The sequence below is a fragment of the Aythya fuligula genome, chromosome 7 (assembly GCF_009819795.1).
Source record: "Aythya fuligula isolate bAytFul2 chromosome 7, bAytFul2.pri, whole genome shotgun sequence".
Classification (NCBI taxonomy): domain Eukaryota; kingdom Metazoa; phylum Chordata; class Aves; order Anseriformes; family Anatidae; genus Aythya; species Aythya fuligula.
Genome location: NC_045565.1, coordinates 3,872,518 through 3,898,128, shown reverse-complemented (window position 1 = coordinate 3,898,128; position 25,611 = coordinate 3,872,518). Strand labels below are relative to the sequence as shown.

Sequence of the window (25,611 nt, the reverse complement as noted above, 5' to 3'; positions counted from 1 at the left end):
AAAACAAAAAACCCTCCCTGACAAACAGATGTTAAGCAAATAAATTTATTTTATTATTCCAGGCTAAGATGACTCAACTGCCAGAGGCTGAAAAGGAAAAGATAGCTGAGCAAGTGGCTGACTTCAAAAAAGTCAAGAGTAAGCTTGATGCAGAGATTGAAATATGGGATGATACCAGCAATGACATCATTGTTTTGGCCAAGAGGATGTGTGTGATTATGATGGAGATGACTGACTTCACAAGGTAATTATGCAAAAAATGCTCTTCAGTACTTATAAATTTTGGAGGCCATTGTCATATTGTTATGACGGGAAATAGTGAGTTTTTAATGTCAGTTGACAGTGTCTTTACAAAGTTGAGTGGCTAAGATAATGTAATTCGGTTTACAGCGCTAGCTGGTAGCACAGAACTGTTGGAGGGGAAGTTTCAAGTTTTAAACCATGCTTGTCCTTAAATCTTTTCTGTTGTTTTTCATTTGGCTTGTTGAAGTATTTTTATTTTTTTAGTGCTTTATTTCTCCTCTCAATGAAAGAAAAAAAAGAAACAATCATCTTGATTTTATACTGTAGTTCTGTCTTGTCTGTTACTCTTCTGTTTCTACCATACCATGCTGTCTAGCATGTAGTATATTCTAGTCATGCATAAAACATACTGGACAGAGCATATGTCTGGTGTATACATTCAGAGTCATGCATATTTTATATTGCATTGCCTGCTATTGCTTTCATCAGAACTGTATCATGCTACTTTACTTTATGTAGCTTGGGAAAACAAAATGTCCTACAGCAGACAGCTTTCAAAGCTAGTATTTCCCTCTTGACAGTATGTGCTGTGTAATAACTGTATATATGAAACAATCTTAAGTTCAGAAGCTTTTTCTGCCCGTACTGAATACATGTTCAGTAAATTTCATCAAATGAGTTATACTGAAAGTAAGTACTGGTTGTTGTGCAGTTCTTTTTATTAATAATATTGCTATTGATAGGTAGGTAAGCCTTAAAACACAAGCGCTCTTGCAAGACCTTTCATGTCCCATAAAATAAGTCGTTTCATGCAAGATATGAAGAAAATTCTAAGCCTCTTGGACAGATTCTTCAGGGGTGTAAATTAAGAGCTGCATAGAGCTAACAAAGCCAAGATCTGGCTTAGGCCTGTTCTCAGGAAGACAATTGTAGCATTTTATCATGGTAGCCCATTTTAAATTCACCTTCACATGAGAGAGAGAGAGTTGAAAAATTGTTTGTTGAACTCTGTAATCATATTATTCTCTTTGCAGCATACAATTTGAGTTGAGACCATTGTAAAAGAAAATGTTCTGCCCTCAAGTCAAGCTTTACAATTGAAGTCACCTCTCACCAAATTCTTTAAATTACTAGATTTATATTATTCAAGATTAACAAGGCCAGTTCATGTTCTTAACTTTGCATTTTTGGCTCTGTTGAAAACAGCATAATTTGCATTTTTGAGTCCATGAGCAGTTTTTGTTCAGTGTTGCAGATCACCAGAGAGTCCACTAAGAACACGTTTGTAGAAAAACTCACCGGGGGAAAACTAAAATCTACTGGGATGAGAGAGGGGAAATCCTATTATTTACTTCGACGTACATTGAGGAACTCTACAATATTTTAAGATGCGTTTTGATGATTCTCTACACAATTTTAGGAAGTACACTAATCTTTTTACTTCAAGACAATAGGAAGTACACTAATCTTTTTACTTCAAGACAATAGTAAGAGAAATGCAAGCATATACAAAATACTTGTTCACTGCACGCTTGATGCATAAGTTGTAACTTCTTTGGGGTATGACTAACTTAACAAGTCTATTGTTACGTTTCTAGGACTGTTAGTAACAAAAGCCAAGTTGTCCTTACCATATTGTGTATGCAGTAATGTCTTACCTTGGTACCTTACATAACTTCATCTCAAACTGTTAGAAAGCTGTATTTGAATATGTCCATGTACGTTTTCAAGTCAGTTCTCTTCTGAGTCATTCTGCCTGTTGCACGCTCCAAAACACTGGAATCACAGAATAGAGGTTACAGCATAGCAGCCACACCTTCCCAGAGGAAGCATATACATATCTCCCTAACCCGATGTCCTTTTGGAAGTAATTTTGTTCCACATTTTTCCATGTATTTAAAAACATTGAGTCCTGTATTTGGGACAAACTTACAAATAAACAGTTATTTCAAAAGCACTTCAAGGTTCTTTACCAATAAAGTAATTTGAGAATTGTTGGACAGTTTTGGAAATAAAAACATAAAGTATTTTCTTATTGAGAGAAAAATACATGCATTTGGGACTGTATATCAATAATGTACTTAAGCCTGTACTTAGCAACATATTCAGTTTCTATAAAAAGCAGCTTTGAAGAATAGTAACTTGAAAAGTCATACAACAGCTTTTAATCAACTGCGTAAAGAGTTTTAATGGACCTGTCTTAAGACAACTCTGAGTCATAAGCTTGTCGATCCCTAATATAGTTATGTAAGCACTTCAGAATTCATTGTTGCATTAAATTATATTTTCTTTAATGTCTCATATTTGTAAGCAAGTACGCTTGTGTTTAGAGTGAACCAACTGATTCACAGGCCAAGTTTTTAAACTACAGTGCAGTACACAGAGACACTTCACAGATAGATCCTACAACCCAAATCCAAACTAAACTCTTCTTAGCACCCTTAAAAGTCTACCTCTTCAGAGGCCAGTTCTGGTCTGTTCTCTGCAGTTTAGATACCACCCATCAATACAATGAAACAATGTCACAAATATTACAATCTATATATAAAAGCAGTGAGTTAAATTAACTGACTGCTTTATGTCTATATAGATTACTTCTATAAGTTACATTTGCTTAAAAGCTCAGTCACAGAGCTATCTTCAATTTAAAGGATGAAAATTCATTCACTGCAGAAGCTATTCCTTTAAAATAGCGTATTCCCACACGGCAGCCTCTGCTGAAGAAGTGAAAGCTCAAACCAGATTAAATCCTCCTACTTTGAAACTGGTAGGGGGTAAGTTCTAGACTGAGTTTTCAAGATGTTCCTGCTCATTTTCCACTGGCATTTCAGACGTCAGAGACTCAGACCACAAAGGGATAGAGGTCAAACTAAGCTCTTAAAAGCACTTAGGTCTTCAACAATCATCCTATTACACACTGTACTGTAAGACACTGGAAAACTCCACACATGAGGAGAATTAAGTAATTCAGAATTACTATGCACAAAAAAACCCTGTTAATTATAAAATGTCATCTAACACGGCCAAACGGAAGATCTACAGACAAATCCCTTGAATCTCATCCTCACCCAGGAAACAGAATGCTTTCAAAAGCTGAACAAAGAACTGAAATGCTGCTTTCCCTTCCCTGTGATGCAACTGATAAACATTCTCTAGTCTCCACAATCTAAACCTTTGGAAGACAGTCATCAAGACGAAATAAAAATGAAGGCTTTTTAGTGCATTTGAAGGGTAACAGATTTACTCAGACAATAAATGACAAAAAATCCACTACTTACCTGAGTAGCATCTGGTGCAACAAACACAAAATGTCATAATCCTTTATGTCTTCTGTGCCCAAGACCTTTGAATTGCAGACTAGAGAAGAGCTCAGACCTTAAGACAAGCTGGTGCTTGTGGTGGCCTCAGCAGTCTTCATTCCTGGATGTTCATGGGGAAGGAAGCGAGAAAGTCAGCTGTGTTCTCGAGCACTGTCAGTCACCTTCGGTACAGCAACAGGAAGGGGCAGATCCAGAAGAGTTAACCTATGTTTTGGACAAATAAAAATGTTTATTTTACTAGACTTCATCTGGCGTCAAACAGGAAGCTATAGTTGCTGCAGTTTTACCCCTGCCTGTTTTGCAAGTGTGACTATCAGCAAGCTTTTTACAAAATGCATCCCACTTGCCATTGGCAATTGAGACCTGTCTTTTTAAATGGCAACCAACATCAGAGTTAATACTAGAAACATAGTAAAAATAGCAAAATAAAGGAAATTAACAATACTTTAAAAAGCAAATCTAGCAAAATCATCCCCCCCCCCTCAAGCTGTCCCCACATTACTCTTATTATAAGTGAAAAAAACTACTTCTGCTTAGACCTGTACTACTTACAGAAAATGCAACCCAGCATTAACATTTTCTCTCAGTAGTAGTCTTGGTTAAGACCCCAAGTGTAGCTGCCAAATCTAGCAAATCTCCATACCTGCTAACAACCACAGTCCTGAGTGTTAATTTAGCTGCTGTCCCTCTCTAGTGTTTGCTTGGGGAAGTAAACAAGGGGACCCAAGAAGAGAGTAGGACGCCAGTTCTGTACTTACTGGGAGTTAAAGAGGCCACAGGACTAGAAGAAGAGAAAAAAAGATTCAATTCCTATTCAAGTTCACCCACACAGCTCCTCATCATATCTCACTCTTTGCCAGTTACCCAAGTCAGAGCTACCCATGATCCTGGTTTCTCTTCAACAGCTAGACTTCCCTGAAATACTACAGAGCTCTTGCATTGCCCCCTCAAATCCACTGATCTCTTCACCTTTTTCTCACCCCTCTTAGCCCTCAGATTTCTATAATTTCCATTCAGCCCTGTCCATCTTGTCTTGAGCCTCACCCCCACACGCACATCCCCAGTCTGTCACTGACATACAATGTGGCAATACGTATTTATTAATATCTTATTAGTACAGTAATAGTACCTACATTGCTAAAGCCCCTGAACTGATTGGATGCCATTAAATCTACAGTTCTACTTCGGGTATATATAAAAAATCCTCCTCGTTGCTCATATCAGAGTATTCAAAGCTCATCATTATTTCAGTAAGCAGTTTGGGATCCTTTTGAGAGTCCACAGGCACTTAATGTTTGCATCATAAGAAGATGAAAAAAAACCAGCTGTCTTTAAACTTAAGCATTTCATCAAAAATTACCTAAAGATGAGAGGTTGTTTTGTCAGAAGCAGTTTTGTCCCACTGAGACATCATAAAGTTATTTTGGACCGTTCAGCTACATGGCAAAGTAGGTGAACTCTCTTAGGGTTCTATCTTGAAGCTAACTTTGACCAGAACTAATTGCATAAAGAAGTTCTTTAGGATGAATTAATTTCTAAAGCAAGTATAATTTAGTTGTGTGCACATATTTGCATGTGTTTTATCATAGTTGTTTTGATGAACAGAACCAGTAGGATTTACTTGGTACAACATGGTAGATGAAACAGGTTAGATTTTATTGTTAAAATGAACAATAGAATTGCATTAGCTGGATAGTTTAAATGTTAACTAAGATTTTGCAGTACTTGTGAGATACTGGCTGCCCTGCCAAAACTGCATGTATACTAAGTAGTAGCCGCAGGCAGTTGTTCCCTTCTGATAGTAACATGGTCCCTCAGATATGTGATGAAGTGTTGAGATACGTCAAGTTAAATCATATCATGTAATGCAGAATCAGCTGGTATTGCTCATTCTTCTTGCATGTCAGAGCTTCTAAAGTGTATACAAACTCAGCTTTCACAAATAAGTGAGAATTTTTGAAGACAAAAATCCCACACATCCTCCTCTCCCACCTCAAAAGATTGAGCGAATTTCATGCATGGTACTATAACTTTATTCATATGATATTTAAGTGATAATTGAGTGACAATTGATGATATTCATGTGGATGCTCTTGCAGATATGTTAGTTGTAAAGAGTTTCAGGTGTTTCCTGAGGACATATGCCAGCAAACAGTTAATCAGAAATATCATTTGCTGTTCTACTGGTCTTATTTTTTAGGGCTCATTATAACTTCTTAAAAGGGAGTGTTTTTTTTTTGAAGTGCTGAATATTCATCCTCTGCCAGATTTTTTTAAATTCTTAAGACATCTACATTTGTTCTTCTACACAACTCAAAGTGACAATCACCTTGGGGAATGTAGTGTTGAAACCAAACATTCCAAGCTTTGTTCCTCCCCCCAAACACATAATTTGGCCATCAGTCCATAGTCAAATTATTTAGATATCCAACTTGCAAGTAAGTTGGATAGATTTGATTTTTTTCTCTAGTACGCATAATTGACAAACAGTAAAATATTCAGGTATGTTTTAATATGTTTTTTACATATTTTTTTACTTCCAGTCCAGGGAATTAGAGTCACCATCCCGCAAGGTCTTTAAAAGACATTTAGGTGTTGAACTTAGCGATATGGTTTAGTGGAGGACTTGTTAGTGTTAGGTCAGAGGTTGGACTAGGTGATCTTGAGGTCTCTTCCAACCCACACAATTCTGTGATTATATATATATTTGTTAGAAATTTCGAAGTCAGAATTTACTTCTGAACTGTGAAAAACATTCTAAATTGATAAAGACTAGTTAGAGAATGGGTTAGGTGTGAAGAATGACACATACATGTATAACATTGCTTGCTGATTTACAGGTTAAGAAAACATGTTAAAGACTCATAAAACAATACAGTGAACAGCTAGTGACCAAAATAATGAATGCAATGTTGCTTGCTTTCCTCTGCAACGTTAACATGACAAAATACATCTAAACCACATGTAAACTGACTTCAGTAAGCAATTGTTAACCATTGCTCACGCTTAGACCAGAGATACTAAAGGGAAAGGATAAAACAAAGTTTCATGTCAGCATCAGAGGAAATGGGGTAGTTGCATATGCATGCTTACATGCAATGGCTTTATTTTGAATCTGCATTTTCTGCTTCTGCCACTTAAGCCTCCTTCCTGTTGTGTTTTCTCTGTTGTTCCTTTAAACACAGACTTTTTACCAGTTCTGTTCTCACCTTTCCTGGAAACAAGCCACCTGCCTTCACTGTCAAAGCCTTTTGGTGTACCTCTTACCTCTCTCACTACAGTTTCCCTAGTCAGCTCATAACTTCCCTAATACATACATATTTCTTTGCCACCTGCTAGATATTTTTAAATAAGTCCTTTCTGCGCTGTACTTGGGAAGCTCCTTATTCTCGTTCACAGCTCTCATGGAATTGCTCCAGGTTATTGAGGATTAGAGATCAGCAAGTTTTTTAGCTTGCTGGTCTTACTTGCTGTCCCACAGTGCAGTTTCACATCTTTGATTCACTTGCAAGGATGCTGTAAGATTGCTAAAAATGAAGGTGAACATCTACTGCTGTCCCCACATCCACAGAATTTGCTTTTTCATCACAGAAGGCAGTTGGTGTGACAGACAACTTGTTTCAGCTGTGCTGTCTGTTCCTAATCACACTCCTGTCCCCAGTGTTCCATCCTTAAGAACTTGCTCCATAATTTCCCCCAGAACTGAGGTAAGGCCTTTGCCCATAGTTTTGCAGATCCTCTATCTTTTGAAGATGAATGGAAGACTGGATTGGAGTCATCTGTTCTTTCTTGTTAGATTACAAGCTCTTTGGCAGAGGCCATTTCTTTGTGCTGTAGGTATACAGGATGTTCTCCAGTGGGTCCAGGACAGTGTCAGGTTTATGGTAGCAATTGCTGTAATGATACTTGAGGTGTAGCTTCTTTCTTGAACATTTTAATCAGTCTGTTCCTTCCTAGTCTCATAATTAGATTGTAAAGTTCAAAGTTACTAATGTGTTACTGAAAACAAAAAGTTGAAAATAGAGCAGGTGCTTCAGTTTCCCCTGTGAATGCTATTAACTTCCAAATTATTTCTAAAATTTAAATATAATTAACCTAGTAACTCTTGGTTATTGAAGTGCTGCATATGCAATTGCTTATGTCTTCCCTGAATTCTGATCAATGCTGTGATGCTTCTAGTTCTGGAAAGAAAATACTGATCTGTGAGTGAAGTTATGATTCCAAAGTAAGGCTTTAATGGAAAAGATTGGTTTGGGGTAAGCTAATTACATAAAAATTGCAAGAACTGTGGTACTCCTGAATCACTATTGATTGAAGCCACATTGTGCTGAGCTTGTTGTTTTTCCCTCCCTAATATGGGAAGGATAAATTTTTGCCCCTAACATTGTTCACTGGGAGAGCAATTGTAGTGGGAAAATGCAAGCTGTTCTGCAAAAGAATGCAGATGTTCTGTTATTTCACATTTCTTGCATTGACTTACCTATATATCTTTCTACATTGTAGGCATGTATAATTATTTCACTGCTCCTCTAATTGCCAATTCTAACCTAATTTTTCATTTGATGATTATTAACAGTTAACTTTTCTAAAAAAGCAGCTTTTTATATATATGCATCTTGATTTAAGTAATATCTAAAGTGAAGTAATGCTTCACAGTATCAAGATTAATGGTTAGGCAGTTTTTATAAATGCAGCAAAAACTATTTTATTTTGACATGACCCTAGTTTCCATTGTACATTGGTATTCTTGCAAAAGATTTTATAAGTTTGCATTTTCCATGTGAGGAAGTCAGGTGTAGGTGTAATTAACAGAGCTCAGAACTTGAGCCTCCTGTAGATATAGATAGGCATTCTTTTGAAAGAATGTTATGTTGAGTGAAAACAAGGAGTCATTTGATAGTTGAAATAGAAAGCTCTTAAATTTTGTAGAAACAAACTAAACCAATCCTATGCTTGGTCTTTGAGTAAGAACGCATTTCAAAGTTACTACCTTCCCAATAACATGGATATAACAGTGTATTCATAAGGAGTGAGTTCTGCTAGTTAGCTGGTTGGAAATCTACAATTCTTCAGCTTAATTCTGGTGATGTTCGCTTTTGCAGCGTTTAGTTGACTCCCTGATGGACTGTCCGTAGCCATTTCTCAATCATTTCTTTTATGCTGTAGAATTCCTTGTAGGTGTGGAAGCTGTGAAGACAGATTCTTAGTGCAATTACATGTTCCACATAGTAAAACTCAGAAGACTTTATTTAAAAAGGAATTCTAAATTTTATAAATTTAAGACCGGGAAAGTGTGTTTGTATACTATAAATCCATTGTTTTTGCTGACCTGTTAAGGTCACATCTCCTGTATGTCCTATAGCATACACAGGACAAAGCAATATACTAGTGGGAATTTTGAAAAATATTTGAAGACCTCTGCCTCAGTATCTCTAAGTAACTAATACTTTCATGAGAACAATGGGGCCTCTAGAAATCACTGAGAATTAAGAACTGTTGTTTCTCTTCACACCTCTTTTGGGAGACCTCAAATTCCTTGCATTTTTAGCAATCTTACAAGTAGTCCAGCACTTCAGGGTACTGAATACTTCTTGATACCAGTACTACAGTCATTAGCACAGATGAAGCTAAGAAGTGATGTGATGGAAGTGTTTATTGGCTGGGCCAGGAGGTTAATGAGGAACTAATGTTCATGCCTCACATGCATATCAAAGCAAGGATCATACTCAATACAGTAATATAATCACAGAACCACAGAATTTCTAGGTTGGAAGAGACCTCTAGATCATCAAGTCCAACCTCTGACCTAACACTAACAAGTCCTCCACTAAACCATATCACTAAGGAATGAATAATCATGAATTCATATCACTAATGAATAAGACAGATAAATTTGTCTGTCTATCCTTCTTAGCATCTACCCAGGACTAGAAATGAGACAAACTACGAAGTCACAGAATACATTAGAGCAAATACAACTTCTCAGTAAGAACAGATAATATGCATCTCTTGTACTAGAAAGTGCTGTTTTTCACTTTTTAGCTTTAGTGACTACTATACTCAAACTGCAAAGTAAGTTCAGGACCCTGAAGTACTAGCTCCTGCCAACAGGAACAGAAGTCTCTCAAGCAAGTGGGGGTTCAGGCAGTAATTTAACAGCCTCTAAGCCATTGCTCTTAGCCAACTGGGAAGTCTGTAGCAGGGCAGTCTCTTATGGGTTACAGACCAAGGAAGAACTGTATCTCTGTGAGCAGCACTAAGGAGAAGGGTGAAAGTTCTGTCATCTCACAGCAGTGTAGGTTGTATTCTGCAGGCATTTTTACCATTCAACAGGAATGGACAGAAGCAATGCTGGCTCCCCAGTAGGGAGCAGAGCATCCCAAAGGCACCATGCAGCCATCAGGCAGGGCTTAAAGTTACCTGCTCAGTTCCAGGCTTCTGCAGGGCCAGCCACCAGTTTAACTCAGATTGCTCAGTTTCTCTACCCATGGTCATCTTCTGCATTGTCTTTGAGGCAGGAGGAGTAAGACCCTGAGACTGTAAAGATAAAGGCTACTGCTAGGGAACAGCAAGAACCAGCTGCTTCCTAATGGAGACAAGCCTGGATCCAAAAGTAATCCCAGTGCTTGCAGAGTTTTCACTGACCAGAGCAGAGTTATACAGCAGTCAGCACAGGGCACTCATAACAAAATCCACCAACAGTCCTAGACAAGCTAAGTGATAAAGCAGGTCTAGGTTTGGAAATCTCCCAAAGCCAAGGTATAGCACCTGCACAAGAGATCTATCTGGGAAACACAACACTAGCAATATAGGTCCAAAGCCTACCAAGGGTAGAACTAGAAACAGAGGCAAACATACCTGTAAGTGCAGGCCTGGTCAGGGACAAAGAGGGAAGGTGAGGGTAGGGCAGGGCTTAAATAGAGCTTCTCAGCCAGTGGGTGGAGTCTGTGGGAGGGGGCCTCAGGTGAGGTTGTTCAAGACCATTGAGGCCTTTTTGGTGCACTCAGGGCTATGACAGCTGCAGCTGAGAATTGTTGTTTCTCTTCTGTCACTTTTCTGAGTCTATTCTGATGGCTCAGGCTCACCTAGCAGGGGAAGGTGATAATACGGTGTCCAAACCAGATGTGATGTGATCAGTGACATACTATGGTTAGCTTTTCATATGATAAATGTTTAGGGATGTGCTGGTTTTTGTAGCATTCTCCAGTTGGCACATTAGTCAGCCTGGTTTTTGTACTTTGAGGCTTGATGCGAGACTTGCTTCTCTGTTTATTTTGCTCAAGCTGTTGTTTGAAAAGAACGCCCAGGAAAGTATCTTAGAGAAATAAAGTAGCAGCATTAAAAAGGCAAAGCACCTCTCCTAACTTTTTCGTTTAAAATGTAGACCTCTTTTTACAGAATTTATTTGCTATATTTTGCACATGCTATATATTTTTTGCTATAACACCATATGTTCAGATTTTTTCTGAATTAATCAGCAGAAATTAGAAGCTACGCCTTTGGAAGGTTTCCAAGAAATAAAGACTGGAAACTTCCGCAGTTATCAACCCCTTCATTGGAAGTGTAGGCACGTCAGTGAGTTAATTACGACCAGAAAGTTGACATAAAATATTAGTTACTTTTTTTTGCTGGATTCATTGCTGATTCAATGCTGCACACTTCTACAAGAGATCAGTCACATCCAGAGTATGATGTACACCAGCATTTCTCTTGACTGCTTATTGTCCGGGGTGAAAAAAGCTGATTTATGCAGTTACTGCACTGTTGATCTGTCTGGTGTTTATGAAATACAAGCATAGAGTTTAAGTGTCAAAGTGGAGTTGGCAAAATTGATAGTACAGATAGTACTCTCTGCGGATACATAAAAATCAACACTAACCGTTGAAAGAAAGAGGACCAGTAGTAGCCACACATAGTTACATAAAAAAGAAACAGAACGGTTGGATGGTATTTTATAAAGTAGAAGGGAATGCTCTTGAAGCTGTGTAGACTTCGTGGTGCTGGCCACCACAATTTGCAGATACTCTTCAGAGGTTTGCTCATGACTGAGATGAATTTAGTGAAGTGGTGATACTTTCTGGACTGCTGCTCTGATCGTACCAAGGAGGCAGGTGGGCAGTCTGGTGAAAAAAGGAGTGAGGAAGGCTTCCAGGAAGGAACTTCTGTGCCATCTTTCTTCTTTATCCTTAGAAGCAACGCTACAAACTTCGAATTTCTAGAGCTTGCAGCTTCTCTGCAGGTTGGTGCATGCGCAACAAAATGGAAAGAATAATCTTCCACACTGTGCCACACTGTGCCACATATTATCAGAAATAACTTAAAAGATACCTTCCAAAGTAGCACTCAGTATTTCCTCCTTGCACGGTCTTGGATAGAAGAAATAAAGAGAATAGGAAACTCTTGCAGGGCTTTTTCCCTCGTTGTGGCTGTTGTACTATAGAGTACCATGAAGATCCCCCAGAAAGGGATTTAAGCATGAGCTGCTAGTAGATGGAATAGAAAAAGAAAGACTGAAAGAAAGCCAGAGAGGCAGAAGCCTGTAGGAGCATGGGGAGAACAGGCTAATAACTAGAATGCAGTTGTCAAGAGAAGGCCCTTTCTTGCTCTAGTGTTTCACAGTGCACTAGCTGTGAACTAGCTAAGTTCACACTTGTGAACTAGCAAAGAATAAAACAAGCAAAGCACTCTTGCAGAGATACTTTCAAATCATGCAAATGTGCAGATTTTCATTATTCAATAAAGGTGGTGCCAGGTAGAAAGGACTTGAATTTTCAAAATGTTTTCCATGGTTTCTTTATCAGACTGTAAAATGTCTTACATGGAGTAAGCCACATTTTCCCATGTGTGCACCCAAAAAGCAGGTTTTATGGGGGTACCCAGCCATATCCAAATCAGCTAGAGCTTCTCCAAACTGTGTGCCTGGATGTGGTTGTTTTGTATATCAGAGATTTATAGGGCAGGTAGACGAAGCATGGTTAAAACACTGAATATATGACCTAAGTCCTTCTTAACAATTGTTTTACTGTTATTTTCCTCTCTTCCCTGAACTGAGTTATAGACCAGTTGTTTGACTTAATAAAGCACTTCATAAAGCACTTAATAAAGTCACCCTCATCACTATGCAGATGAAACCTTGCTTACTTCACGGAGACACAGCCTTCATCTTCATAAAACCCGTTCATCTATAGTCTTTCTTCCTCCCCCTCTGCACCATACCAAATGTGTGCTTTCTTCTGAATGATCAGTCCACAAGACAGGGCTTCATCTGAACCCCTCCTTTCTTTATGGCCAAGAGTCAAGCTAGGACAGGGTCAGCATTCAGTAAAACAAAATTGTTTCAAGAAGTTGCAGAGCTACACCCATTCTTACTGTAATTTCTGTGTATTTCATTTTATTTTTCCTTGTAGTTTATTTTCATTTTTTTGAATATGCATACTAAAGAGAAAAACTGTTCAGAAATGCTTACCTTGGGAGCATGCTGAACAGCAGAAACAGTACTCAACTGCTGTGTTTTCTGCTAAAAATAGAACTGGAGTCTGTTCCAAAGATTTTCAATTAAACCAGGACCTTTTTGGGTTCACACAGCCTAGCAATAATTTCAGCACTTCTTTCTTCAACAGCATATACCATTTTTAACCACATTTTTTATTCACTGACTTTGGAGGTTGCTGTTTTGGTACTCCTGTGGATTAGATTTCTTTCTCCTTAAAATGTTGCTGATAGTGGCATTCATTCTTACAGTATACCTCAATCCTGATGTAGTACAACTGTTCATGAAGGTCAGTGGGCAGTTTGGCTTCTCTGTCCCACTATATTCTTGACACCTTTGAGGCATAACACTGTGGGGCAGAGGGAGACGTGCCCATACCACAAACTCCTGACTGCCTGACATCAGCTGAGAGCAGGTTTTAGCTTTCTTGTTATAAAGTTGGCATTTCCCTTGTCATGCCCTCAGTTCTGTGTGGACATACCATCTGGTTTGTTTGAAAGAAAGTCGGATGGGAAACGATTGGACAAAGCTTGCATTTGGATGGAATGGCTTTGTAGTGCTTGCCTTTCTGAAAGGCAGATGGCCAGCAGTTGGCATTGTTCAGTGAGGCGGTGTTCTGAGCAATGCAGCAGATACTTGACTGCTTAGAGGCTGGTATCTGGGGACATGGAGGTGTGTGACCTTAATATGAGTAAATATCGTGACAGGTATTTTGGAATGTCCAGGTCACACACATGGAGTCGTACTTCACCATATGCCCAACAGCAGTAAATTCTTTATTGAAAGATTGCACCTAGCTGTTAACCTGGGCCTGTAGAGAATGGTAAAGGTGGAAAAGTCTGCATCAAATGTCTGCGTTATAGATTGCATGTGTATGATCTTCTTGCACTATATTTTTGCATACTTGTCTCTGTCATGAACTGTTAAGATCATCTGAGAGTTTTGTCCTTAATGTCAGCAAGTAGTAGATCAAATGCATCCAGTAGTTCTGTGTCATCTGTGATGGCAGAGGAAAGTGGTGAAACTGTGCGGTATAACCTGCACGGGTGAGAATTAACAGAGTCTCAAAGCTTAGCAGGGTACCTTAATCCACAGTAAGCTTATTGAAAAGCTGTTGTTTAAATACACTTGCTCTAGTAATACTTATTTCATTATGATTGAGATAATCCCTGTGTCTGCACCTCATTTATTCCCCTAAAAGAAGTAGCTGGTATTGTCATTGAGGTCATCGTTAGGTTTATGGGAAGTCCATGTGTATTCAGCATACGAAGGAGCAAAATAAATAAAACAACAAAAGCTCTAAAAAAACAGTGAAAATGGGATCCTTACACAATTTCTTGAGTGTCACGATTCAGATAGCACAAGCATAGCTATTTAAAATTCTTGGTGATCATTTGGGGAAGGAGAAATTAACTTCCATGAGATGGAGAAATAGAAGAAAAGCTTATGTCAAAGTTGGCTGTGAAGAACAGCGGTGTATAAAGTCTGACCGATATAGAGCATAGCTACCCATTTTTAACAATTTGCTCTATATTGATTTTTCCTTTCTATAAACATCACTGGCAGTGGAATAGATTGAACAATGAAAGTATATCAAAAGGAAGTGTAGTCACATTACAGAGCAATGAAATAGCACTTAGAAGTTACTGCCTGCCCCCGGAGGATGCGCTTTGCACAGGGCAGTTGGATGGTGGATCAGTAATCATCGCATTAGGGGCAAGAAGGAGTTGTATCCCATGCTAAGACGGATAAACATTTTAAATAGTTTAAATAGTTTAAAAACTCGGGCGTGATAAGTAGCAACCATTTGAAAGGGAGCTACTTTAGGCTTTGGTGCACTCAGAGCCTTGAAGTTTTAAAGAAGGGTGTGTGTCTGGTTGTTCTTAATGCAAGGGATAAAGATGAAAGGAGGTCGGTTACCCACTTGGAACTCTTTAAGGGAACTGAACACATTCTCATCTTCACATTGCCTATAGTAAACCTTTGTACAGCTGGATTTCAATGCTTTTCTGTTTATCTTTTGTAGGTGGGAAGAAAATTATCTTTACATAGTAAAAGTCATTGAATTTTTATTTAAAGCTTTGTGCAAGGATACAAACATTGTGTCCCTCTTCCTACCTGGGTGACAAGTAGTAGGGCTTAAATACTTGTTTCTGAGTTTTTCCAGTTGGGTGTTGGGATGCAGGAAGTCAGGGGAAGAAGGGGCTTTGAGCACACTTTCATAGGTACTTTAACCCTTGAAATATATGATATTCTGGGATACTTGCAGGTAGTGTGCTTCTGATTAGTGTTGTGTCAGAGAAACAGGAAGCAGAGGAATCTATTGTTTGATTTTCTCCATTCGGGACAGCTTCCCACATCCACCCTGATGGCTATCACTTGTTCTCTCGCTATCCTGAGACTAGTCTGTCTGTCTTTACCTAGAGCTGAAGGTAAGCTGTATAAACTAGTACCAAAATTAAGGAAATTCTTGGCCTTTCACACCAATGCCTTTTGTTTATATTTTTCATTAAGTACTGGTTTATTTTCAGAGTTGTTTCCATTGGTTTGAATGCCAACTGGTTTTAAAGCCAGAAGAGGTTTGAAGCGTCTTCTATATGTATGGTCCTGTGGTAATTGCTAACATACTGTACTGCTCTGCTCAAAATAACACTTTTTTCTTTTGGCTAAACAGTTACAAATAGACCATAGCTCCCAGTTAATTATACTGGAATATGTAAGATTCCATTTCTCTCTTTTGAATCTCTTAATTAATGCTGTCTGGCCTCTGTTTATACTGCTTTTCAAGTGGGACAGTTAGAGGTATCAGATCAGGATAAAATTAATATTCTAAAAGGGATTTACCTACAAGATTTCTCAGTGCATATATAGGAAGGCACGAACTGCAGGCACTGCATGGTGGGCATTTGTTACTAGCAACTGTTAGAGCTTGGTGCTGTGGTACACCAAGGGCTGCTGCTCTTGGGTGACGAACACAGGATATGGCAGGAAAAAGTTGCTGCCAGAGAAGTTACTGCTCTTGGAAGGTGTATTACAATTGTTCACTCTGTTCATTTCCTTTAATTTTCCTTCTGTGTCTAAAATGTTTGTATTTCTAAATATATTGTGGCTATAAATGGTGGTCCTAGCCAGATTGATTACTGCAGCTCAGCTCTGCCAGTGTTCTGTTTGCCACGTGTGTTTCTTTTACAGCTTTTCTTTACACAAGTCATAATTTTTCTTCTGGGACTTGCAGTTCAATCTGGATTAATGAGAGTCACTGAGTTACTTGGAGAATCTTGTCTTTCTTTTCTTACTCATACCGTTTTAAACTGTGAGATTTGTTTATGTTTTCTCTCAAGGGACACTTTCAGCATAGATCACCAAATTCTTTCTGAGAGCAGTTCTTCTCTGCAATACAGCAGAATCTGAGTCCCCATGATAATCATAAAGCTTTTTCAGTGGATCTCAGGTGAAGTGTAAGTTGTGCTTGAAGAACAGACAGTTGTTGGGAATAGGAATGCAAATGACTTCCTTGCTCTCACACATTCCCAAGTTAGAGCCACTCAGATAACGTCTCACATTAGCTTCTGAGGGATAGACAAAGCAAGCAGTGAGAGGAAGGAAGAATTATTGTGGAAATACTCTAAAGGGAAGTCCCTACTGAGTGGCCATTCTTCTCCTTTACATCTTCGCTGCAGTGTGGAGCCTACATTTTGTGTTTCCCTTTCATTTAGATTGTGTGGTGTTTCATCACTAGTACTTTAAAAAATTCAAGAGACTTGTCTTCCTAACCAAATCTAGGACAAGCCGTGCTAAAAAGCTATATAGACACATAATTCTGCTCATACAGTCTGATGACCATTATAAATTTAAAGAGAAATACGTAAGTATGTTTAATGGTTTGCTTAACTGTGATAAAGGCAGCTTTTCTCATCAATACAGCAGACTTATTAATATGGAAAGAATTATCATGGCCTGGGATACAGCACAAGCTGCATGTGGATTCCCATCCTCGGGATTCCATCAGGATTTCTGTGAACAAGCGCTCTGTGCTGCAACTTGTTTCAGAATTTCTGAATTCCAGAAGTTCTCTTCAAATGTAATTCCTGTTGAGTGACAAAACAACTTACAGCTATAGTGCTAGGGCTTAGAATAAAGTATAGTTTAAAAAAATGAATGAAAAAAAGCAGGTTAAGAATTTGTCATTTTTACTCAGGTCTATTATCTTACTCTTTTTTGTATGTTGTATTCAACTGAAACATTCCCAGAAGGTAGTTCTCCTGTTCTGTCCTAGGAAATTTTAATTACTGTGACACAATTTAAAAGTCTGTTACACCACAGAGCCTGTGCAGAGCAGCTTTTCCAGTGCTCTTATCTTGACATAGGGAAGTGACAGTGACGGTTGCCAATGGCAAGTAAGTAAGTGTCCTGTTGAATTGTGTTGAATATATTTTTTTTGTAGGAACTGTGTCCATTCAGAGAAGAAAATTCCTTTGCCTTTTTGGTTGTTAAGAAAACCTTTGGAGTATATAATTACTGTAACCAGGAATGACTTGTCTTAACAGAGGTTGCACAGGGCAGTTCACAACAGTAAGGAATGACCTATTTAAGACCCAAATTCTGGCTCTAGTTCAGTCTCTGCAGCTAAACAGTTTAGCAGGTGAGTACTTCCATTGCCTCAGGGAAGGAAATCCCTTCCTCACAGCATTCTGCAAGAGGGCTTCTGCAACAGGAATGATGAATGCTCTCTATTGCCCATCTATTGTGAATTCCTTAAGATGAAAAGAAACACAAAATAAGCTAAACAGCTTTGTGCAAAACTATCAGCATACAACTGTCTGCCAGAGGGCGTGCATTCTAGCAGACAGTACCAGCGTTAATAATTTTTCTGTGTCCATCTCTCAGTCTGCCACTTACCTCTCACTTCCATGTGAATCACAGAATCACAGAATCACAGAATTTTCTAGGTTGGAAGAGACCTCAAGGTCATCGAGTCCAACCTCTGACCTAACGCTAACAGCCCTCCACTAAACCATATCCCTAAGCTCTACATCTAAGCGTCTTTTGAAGACTTCCAGGGATGGTGACTCCACCACTTCCCTGGGCAGCCTGTTCCAATGCCTCACAACCCTTTTGGTAAAGAAGTTCTTCCTAACATCTAACCTAAAACTCCCCTGGCTCAACTTAAGCCCATTCCCCCTCGTCTTGTCACCAGGCATGTGGGAGAACAGACCAACCCCCACCTCGCTACAGCCTCCCTTGAGGTACCCATAGAGAGCGATAAGGTCGCCCCTGAGCCTCCTTTTCTCCAGGCTGAACAAGCCCAGCTCCCTCAGCCGCTCCTCGTAGGACTTGTTCTCCAGGCCCCTCACCAGCTTCGTCGCCCTTCTCTGCACCCGCTCAAGCACCTCGATGTCCTTCTTGTAGCTAGGGGCCCAAAACTGAACACAGTACTCGAGGTGCGGCCTCACCAGAGCTGAGTACAGGGGGACGATCACCTCCCTAGCCCTGCTGGTCACACTGTTCCTGATACAAGCCAGGATGCCGTTGGCCTTCTTGGCCACCTGAGCACACTGCTGGCTCATATTCAGCCGACTATCCACCATCACTCCCAGGTCCTTCTCTGCCCGGCAGCTTTCCAACCACTCATCTCCCAGCCTGTAGCTCTGCTTGGGGTTATTGCGCCCCAGGTGCAGGACCTGGCACTTGGCCTTGTTAAACTTCATGCAGTTGACCTCAGCCCATCGGTGCAGCCTATCCAGATCCTCCTGCAGAGCTTTCCTACCCTCAAGCAGATCGACACACGCACCTAACTTGGTGTCATCTGCAAACTTACTGAGGGTGCACTCGATGGCTGCAAGAGAGCTTTCTTACTGATGTCTGATGAGTAGAATAGGGATTAAGACCTTCTGTGTTTTAACTGCTGTCTTCTTGGGCTCAAACAGCCAATGCTGACAACTCATACTTTTGTTAGAAATCTTTTGTTGCATATTACTTCATATCTTGACACCTGAGTTACGTTACTGTAAGTGAAATTCATCACCAGCATGTTCCACGGCTATTGAGCAAATCCTGGAAATGTGACTCCTGAACGCATAGATACAAAGCAGATACAAAGAATTTGAGATTTATTATTTAAAATAACCTGGTATTTATTCCAGTTTAGTGATATTTTGGATCCTACCTCATGACATTTGAATGCTTAAGGCTGACAGCACAAACATTTCACTCACACTCTCTCTGTGTTACACTGTTTACATAAGTAGTTCTGAGTGACAAGGAGAGCCTATCAAGAAAGTGGGAGATTTTGGGGAATGGGAACATAGTGAGCATGTCTCTTCAGTGCTGTGGGGCCATTCATAATTCTGGGAGTCAACAGTACAAATGAGAATGTGTTTGCTTACATCTCCTTACAAGCATGAAAAGTGCAACTATCAAATTGCTGCAAGAAAAGTACAAAGAAAAAATACAGTCTGCTTCCAAAATTGTTTTTTATCCCCATTATGCAAAGTATTTATTTATTCTGAAAATCCGAGATTAGTTTGCTCTTTGCATAGCATTTTCAAGGCAGGTACTTTTTTGTGGGAGTCAAGTACAGTACTCAGGTTGCAGGTATCAAGGAATAAAAATTGTGGATGTGCTAGTGCACAAGAGGCTAATATTTAGGATTAAATATTATCTTCCTGAGCATAACTGACAGAGTGGAGCTGAGTCACCAAACTTACCGCAGAAAGTATTTTTTCAAGGGATTGCTCTCGTATCAAAACACATTTCCATCAATTTTAGACGTTAAAAGAAGTTTCTTCAGGTCTACCATACAGCATACATAAACATGTATAAAGTCACCTTATAGGAGTTGCTGTGATAGAACTTTGTAGTGATTTCTGAAACAAAACTGCAAAATAATGCTGCTTTTCTGAAGCCATGGAAATGGAAAAAAAATAATTATTGGGAAATATTTTGATAACTGGTTCACCATATAATCAAAAACTTGTGCACTATTTAGAAGATGAATTACTGAGCCATTATCAATCTAGCAATATGATTAGATATCCATATTAATAAACATCTGTCACTGTGGCACAGCAGATGTGCTAGGTGCATATACAACACAAAATGTAAATTTTGATGAGTACTTTCTTATTTTTTTACTGCAAAATACGTTACTGACATTAGATACCTTGCCATTTGTTTGATTTTGCAACAGTGAACGTGGTACTAAAAAAAAACCAACAAAACACATTTGTGAGAACAGTATTCATGTAAATCCTAGGATGTGATTTTCCTAATTGAATGGACTAATGTTGAAAGGTGAATTTTATTTTCTTCAGTTGTCATCTAATAGACTTAACATTACAGGTTTATTATGTGACATTTTGGTACTGGTCATCTTGCTTTTGCTACCTTTCCAGGCTCAGTATCATCTTCAATTCAAACTGCTGTTGATTTTATAATGCACAGTATGTAGGGTGTACAACTTCGTGTCTGTCTTTAAATGTCAGATGTTGGAATCAGGCAAAATTTGCCATTGTGTTCTGAAGAGCAAAGTTATGAAGTTGACAGATACATTTGTAAGATGTAGTAGTTTACTACCATAGAAGTGACTTAGTAAGTCCAAAAATTTCTTTAAGTGCAATGTTTTTTGTACTTAACTTCATTCAACTTAAAATCCATTTATCATATTTTCAAAACTTGTGATTATTACGCATGTTTTCTTTGCAAAACAGTAGCTCAGCAAAGGACCATGTGACAGAATTTTTATATACCATTAGGCAAATACATCTTCATCAACAAAAATGCTAGCTAACCCATTTGAGTTTTTGAGTCAGCTTTTGGTATTAATTTATATTTTCCTGTGGATTTTTCAGAACACTGGTTCCTTTGCTATGATGTACTGGTAGTTATAATTGTACCCCCTGAGAGGTCTTGGTCTTTTTATTTTTCTACTAGCTCTGAAAGCTATTAGTGATAGCTTGTGGGCAGAAGTGCTAAAAAGTACAATTACTAATAGCACATGTTAACACTAAAAGTGGAATAGCAGAAGTAAATGCTTAAAATGGCATGACTGGTGATTAGCAAGATGATATTATAGGTAGTAAAAGGCATTCTGAAAGATTGATTTTGGAATCAACATTTCTGTGGAACAATAAAGCCTTCAATATAGAGCATTAAGGTAGGAAGTATTGGTAAGAAGGAGTTGAAATGACTGTACTGTGAATCAACTTAAAGATTTTGAAGAAGGTTAGAGGGAAGGTGAAAGAGCTTTGTGAAGGCTAGCACTGTAGAGTAAAATAATGCCAAAAGTTAGACCCGTTCGTAGCCTTTCTAGCCCATGATATTCCTTCTATTAGTTTTGCCAGTTCTCAGTTTTCTTGTGCATCTAGCAACATGAGTTTGTTGTCGTTCTGTTTTTTTTTTTGTTTTTTTTTGTTTTTTTTTCCTGAATTATCTACAGACCTGTGAGTAGATGAGTCTTCAGGGCTCTCATTCACATCCAAAGAGATTTTTTTTTTTCCAGCCTTCATCTCTCCCCTTTGCGCTTCTTGTGGAGGTACCCAACATGGCTACAGTCATGGTACTGAGCAGGAGCACATGGAGGAATGCTGCAGAGAATGGCCTGGCAAAGCATGGCCACTCACCATAGCCATCCATAAAAAAAGGGTCAGAATTAAAATGGTAAGGTTGTTGTTAAAGCTCTTAGCCTAATTTTTTTAGAAGCACTCTCAACAACCGTGTTCACACACACAGACTGCACAGTGGAACATGACTTTCTTGTTCTATCTTTACATAGTTTCTTATGTACCCTCGGCAGGAAACATGTACGTTCTGAGTCTCATGGTGTTGTAAAGGTGACTCAGTTGTTGCCATCATCCACTGAAGAGTTACCTTTGCCAAATACCTGGAAGCTCTAAGATGGGATTCTGTATGTAAACAGCCATTCATTATTATGTGTGTGGTATATACAAGGATCATCTGTTGTGTGTAGTCAGTCCTTATATCAGGATAGCTGCATGCAGCGAGTCAACAAAGCACCTGGACAATTAATAGGTGTAGAAAAATGCTGACTGTTGCTAAGTGAGGTGGCTGCAGGATAATAGTGTTTTGCCTGCTAGAATACATAGAATTGCATGGAAAACATTATACAGACTTCATTGCTTGTCCTGGTCCCTGTTTCGTAGCTGGAGGTTATGACAGATTGGAACTACCATCATTTAACACCCGCATAAAATTCCTATGTTTGATCCATTGAACATAGGGTATTTACATGGAAGTCAGATGGTAGATAGTGGAGAAAAATCCAACATTTCATAGAATTATATCCTGTGTTGATTTGGGAGATGTAATGTAAGCGAGAAAGTTGAAGATGGGTAGGGGAGAGGTGAGATGTATTCCCACTCTTTGCCGTTTGTCTGGCTAGTACCCAAAACCTAAGTACCAGGTAGTCTCCATGTAGAGGTAGTTACTCAAGAAGGTATCTGAACGTCTTATCACAGAGTATATGTGGTGTTCAGTGATGTGAATAAAGACATGGTAAAGCAAATTCAAGTCATTAATCCACCTTCCTTTGCTCTTTCCACTGTCATCTGTGTAGTGGGATTGAGGTCAACTGAATTAGAAAAAAAAACACAGATCAAGTGTAAGCTCAAGAATGACATATTTATTCGCCACATAGTTTATATAAATGCATAATTACAGCTATTTGGGTGCATAGTTACAGGTGGCACTGTTAGCCTATAATACTGACTCCGAAGTCTCATTCTGAGACCATATTTCATGATAGGTCTTTAATATAAATTGTAAAAAGGAGCTCTTTGAACTTAGGCTTTGTTTTTTCAGCATTTATTTTTGTTGGATAATGAATTTACTATCGCTTTTGCAAGCTTTTATGTTTGCAAATCTAAAAACCCATGAGGAGAGAATTCTTTACAGTCGCTATTACTTCTTTTGATACTATATATATATATTTTTTATCCTGGAAAACACAAATTCTGTACCATATATTTTACTACTGTGTGGGGGGGATGCAATTAAAGGCTTCTCCATAACACGATGGCCAGAGCTTAGTTGGAACTTTCAGCCTTCAGCCTGGCCCTTCTCAGTGCATTTAGTTATGTATCCGTCAGAGTTCCTACTGACTTTCTTCTAGTAGTTTGCATTTTTAATTACAAAGAAAAAGATGAGAAAAGGGCTGTTTTGTATTTGAGAGCATAACTCAACGGCAAAAAAAAAAAAAAAAAAAAAAAAAATATTAATTATGTATTAGGTTATTTTCTACATTCCAAAATGGTTGTACCTGCTTGAGGCCACAGGGGGAAATACTTTTTTCTCATTCATACGTGGCATGCACTTTGTAAATTAAACACATAGGGCATCCTACGGTGCACTTTATCCCCTTACCTTGTTCAAGAAATATGAAAGAGCCTTAAAATGTTAGGAAAACAAGACCATTTGACGAATTACAGAACATCGTACTAAATTTGTTGAAGTGCCTGGGTGGTCCATGAACTCCCCATGTAGTCACATGCATCCAGGAGAAGATGGCTTTGGAACAAGGGAGTGACTCCAAACACGGAGATGGCCGAACTCCATTAAGGGTGCAGTCCAGTGGTGCAGGAGCTCTCCAGGGATAAGTTCCAGAGTGTCCTTAAAGACTCCCCTAGGCAGCTTCTGCTGCGTTGATAAGCAGTTGTGTTGGAGAATCTGGCTTGTCCAGAGTCCCCAGGCAGTCCCTGCTGCACAGCTGATGAAACTGTACGCAGAAGAGAGCTGTAAACAGCCAACAGGAACTGATCCTGCAGATGCAGAAATGGTGACTTAGGCTAGTCCTTCGTACCACCTAGCTAGAGAGGATGCATGTGGTTTGGTTACTTAATAGCAGTGGGTTATGGGCTGAAGTGATCATGCAGGCCAACCACAGGCCAACCGAATGATAAAAATCAAGCAGAAGAGTGGTTGGAAATTCTCTCACAATCCAGCTGATGATGCTGTTGTGAGGACACTTGCGGTAGAGTCCAGACAGACAACAACTGTCTTGGTTTAGAAGTCTGATTGCCACAGGAGGAGTAGCCTGTGGCAAGTTCCCAGTAACTCAAGTTTCTTTCACCACTCTGGCCGTGAGCTGTAAAATCAAACGGTATGGTCTGCAATTATGTTTATGTTTTTAATTGCACAATTAAGAGAAATGCACTGAAGCACAGTGGTCATAAAATACTAAATTAGAATTTACTGTTTGACTTTTAACCTATTGGGATTCACTGAGTTTTACTGCTGTAACAGGTCTTGCTACAAAGTACATTTTGTGAAACAATAAGGAAATAGTCTGGAAAAAAAGGTTAAGAAAAAACGGGCTTATGTTAAAAAGTAATAAATTCGAAACAATTCATTTGCTTTTCTCTCACTGGAGAACTGTAAAGATACACTTCAAAGAATAAAGGGAACATGTATTTCCTTTTTAAAGGTTACAGCATAGCAAGAGGATTTTAAAAGACAGTATTGACTTCTTTAAGTGGCATTGTTATATGTTTGCACTACAATGCCTACATACATATTTTCTTTCATTATTAACCCTTAAATGGCTTTTTTCCTACTTCTGCGCTGCTAACACGTGCTTTTTCTTGACCCTGGTGTAATTCCTTGTTATAGTTTATGCCAGCCGGCAGCTAAGCACCACGCAGCCGTTCACTCACCTTCCCCCCTCCCTCTCTGGGATGGGGGGAGAGAATTAGAAAGAAATGAAAACCTGTGGGTTCAGACAAAGACAGTTTATTAGGATGGGAAAGAAATGAAAATAATAGTAATAATAATAGTAGTACTACTATTAATAAAGTGTACAAACAAGCGATGCACAATACAATTGCTCACCACCCGCTGACTGATGCCCTGAGCAGCCAGCCCCCCCACGTTAATTGTTCAGCATGCTGTTGGATGGGCTGGAATACCCCTTTGGCCAGTTTGTGTCAGCTCTCTTGGGTCTGTCCCCTCTCAGCTCCTGCTGCACCCCGAGTCTGCCCACTTGCAGGACAGTGTGAGAAGCTGAAAAGTCCTTGGCTTAGTGTAAGCACTGCTCTGCTACAATTAAAACATCAGCGTGTTATCAACATTATTCTCATCCTAAATCCCAAACACAGCACCATACCAGCCACTAGGAGGAAAATTAACTCTATCCTAGCTGAAACCAGGACATTCCTTTTGAAAATTCAACACATGGTTCACGGGAGTAGGAAGCAGATGGGCCACTCTGCAGAGGAGGTCCTTAGAGAGAGCACTGACTGTCTGAGTCAGCTGTAACTCACTTCTGTGCTTTCAGACACTGCAGGCCTGCGGCTACAGGGCTCTTAGGGTTGAAACATGTTCCTCATAGCCAAACACCTCTGTGTTTGCTCTTTGAGCTCTCACAGGATACAACCCTAAGCACTACTTTGCAGACAGGCTCTCAGGTACTTACTGAAGTTTCATGGGCAATGTGGCCCTTTTGTAAAGTTTTAAAATGCCCTTTTTCATTGCCCACATTATTTGCACAACCTAGGTCAGACTGTGAGGAAACTGCATTTATTAAAATACATGCTGTCATTTTTT

General features: G+C 39.1%; 1 protein-coding gene across 4 annotated transcripts in view; it reads left to right on the top strand.

The window, feature by feature from the left end:
- CTNNA3 (catenin alpha 3) overlaps positions 1-25,611 on the top strand; it is a 458,724-nt gene that overhangs the window by 406,994 nt on the left and 26,119 nt on the right. For 3 of the 4 annotated variants that reach the window (XM_032191583.1, XM_032191582.1, XM_032191586.1), the window contains one exon: positions 63-244. In XM_032191583.1, the coding sequence (XP_032047474.1) occupies positions 63-244 (182 nt within the window). Of the gene's footprint in view, positions 1-62; positions 245-1,490; positions 1,753-25,611 lie in introns of those variants that run through there. The other variant, XM_032191585.1, reaches the window with a different exon arrangement.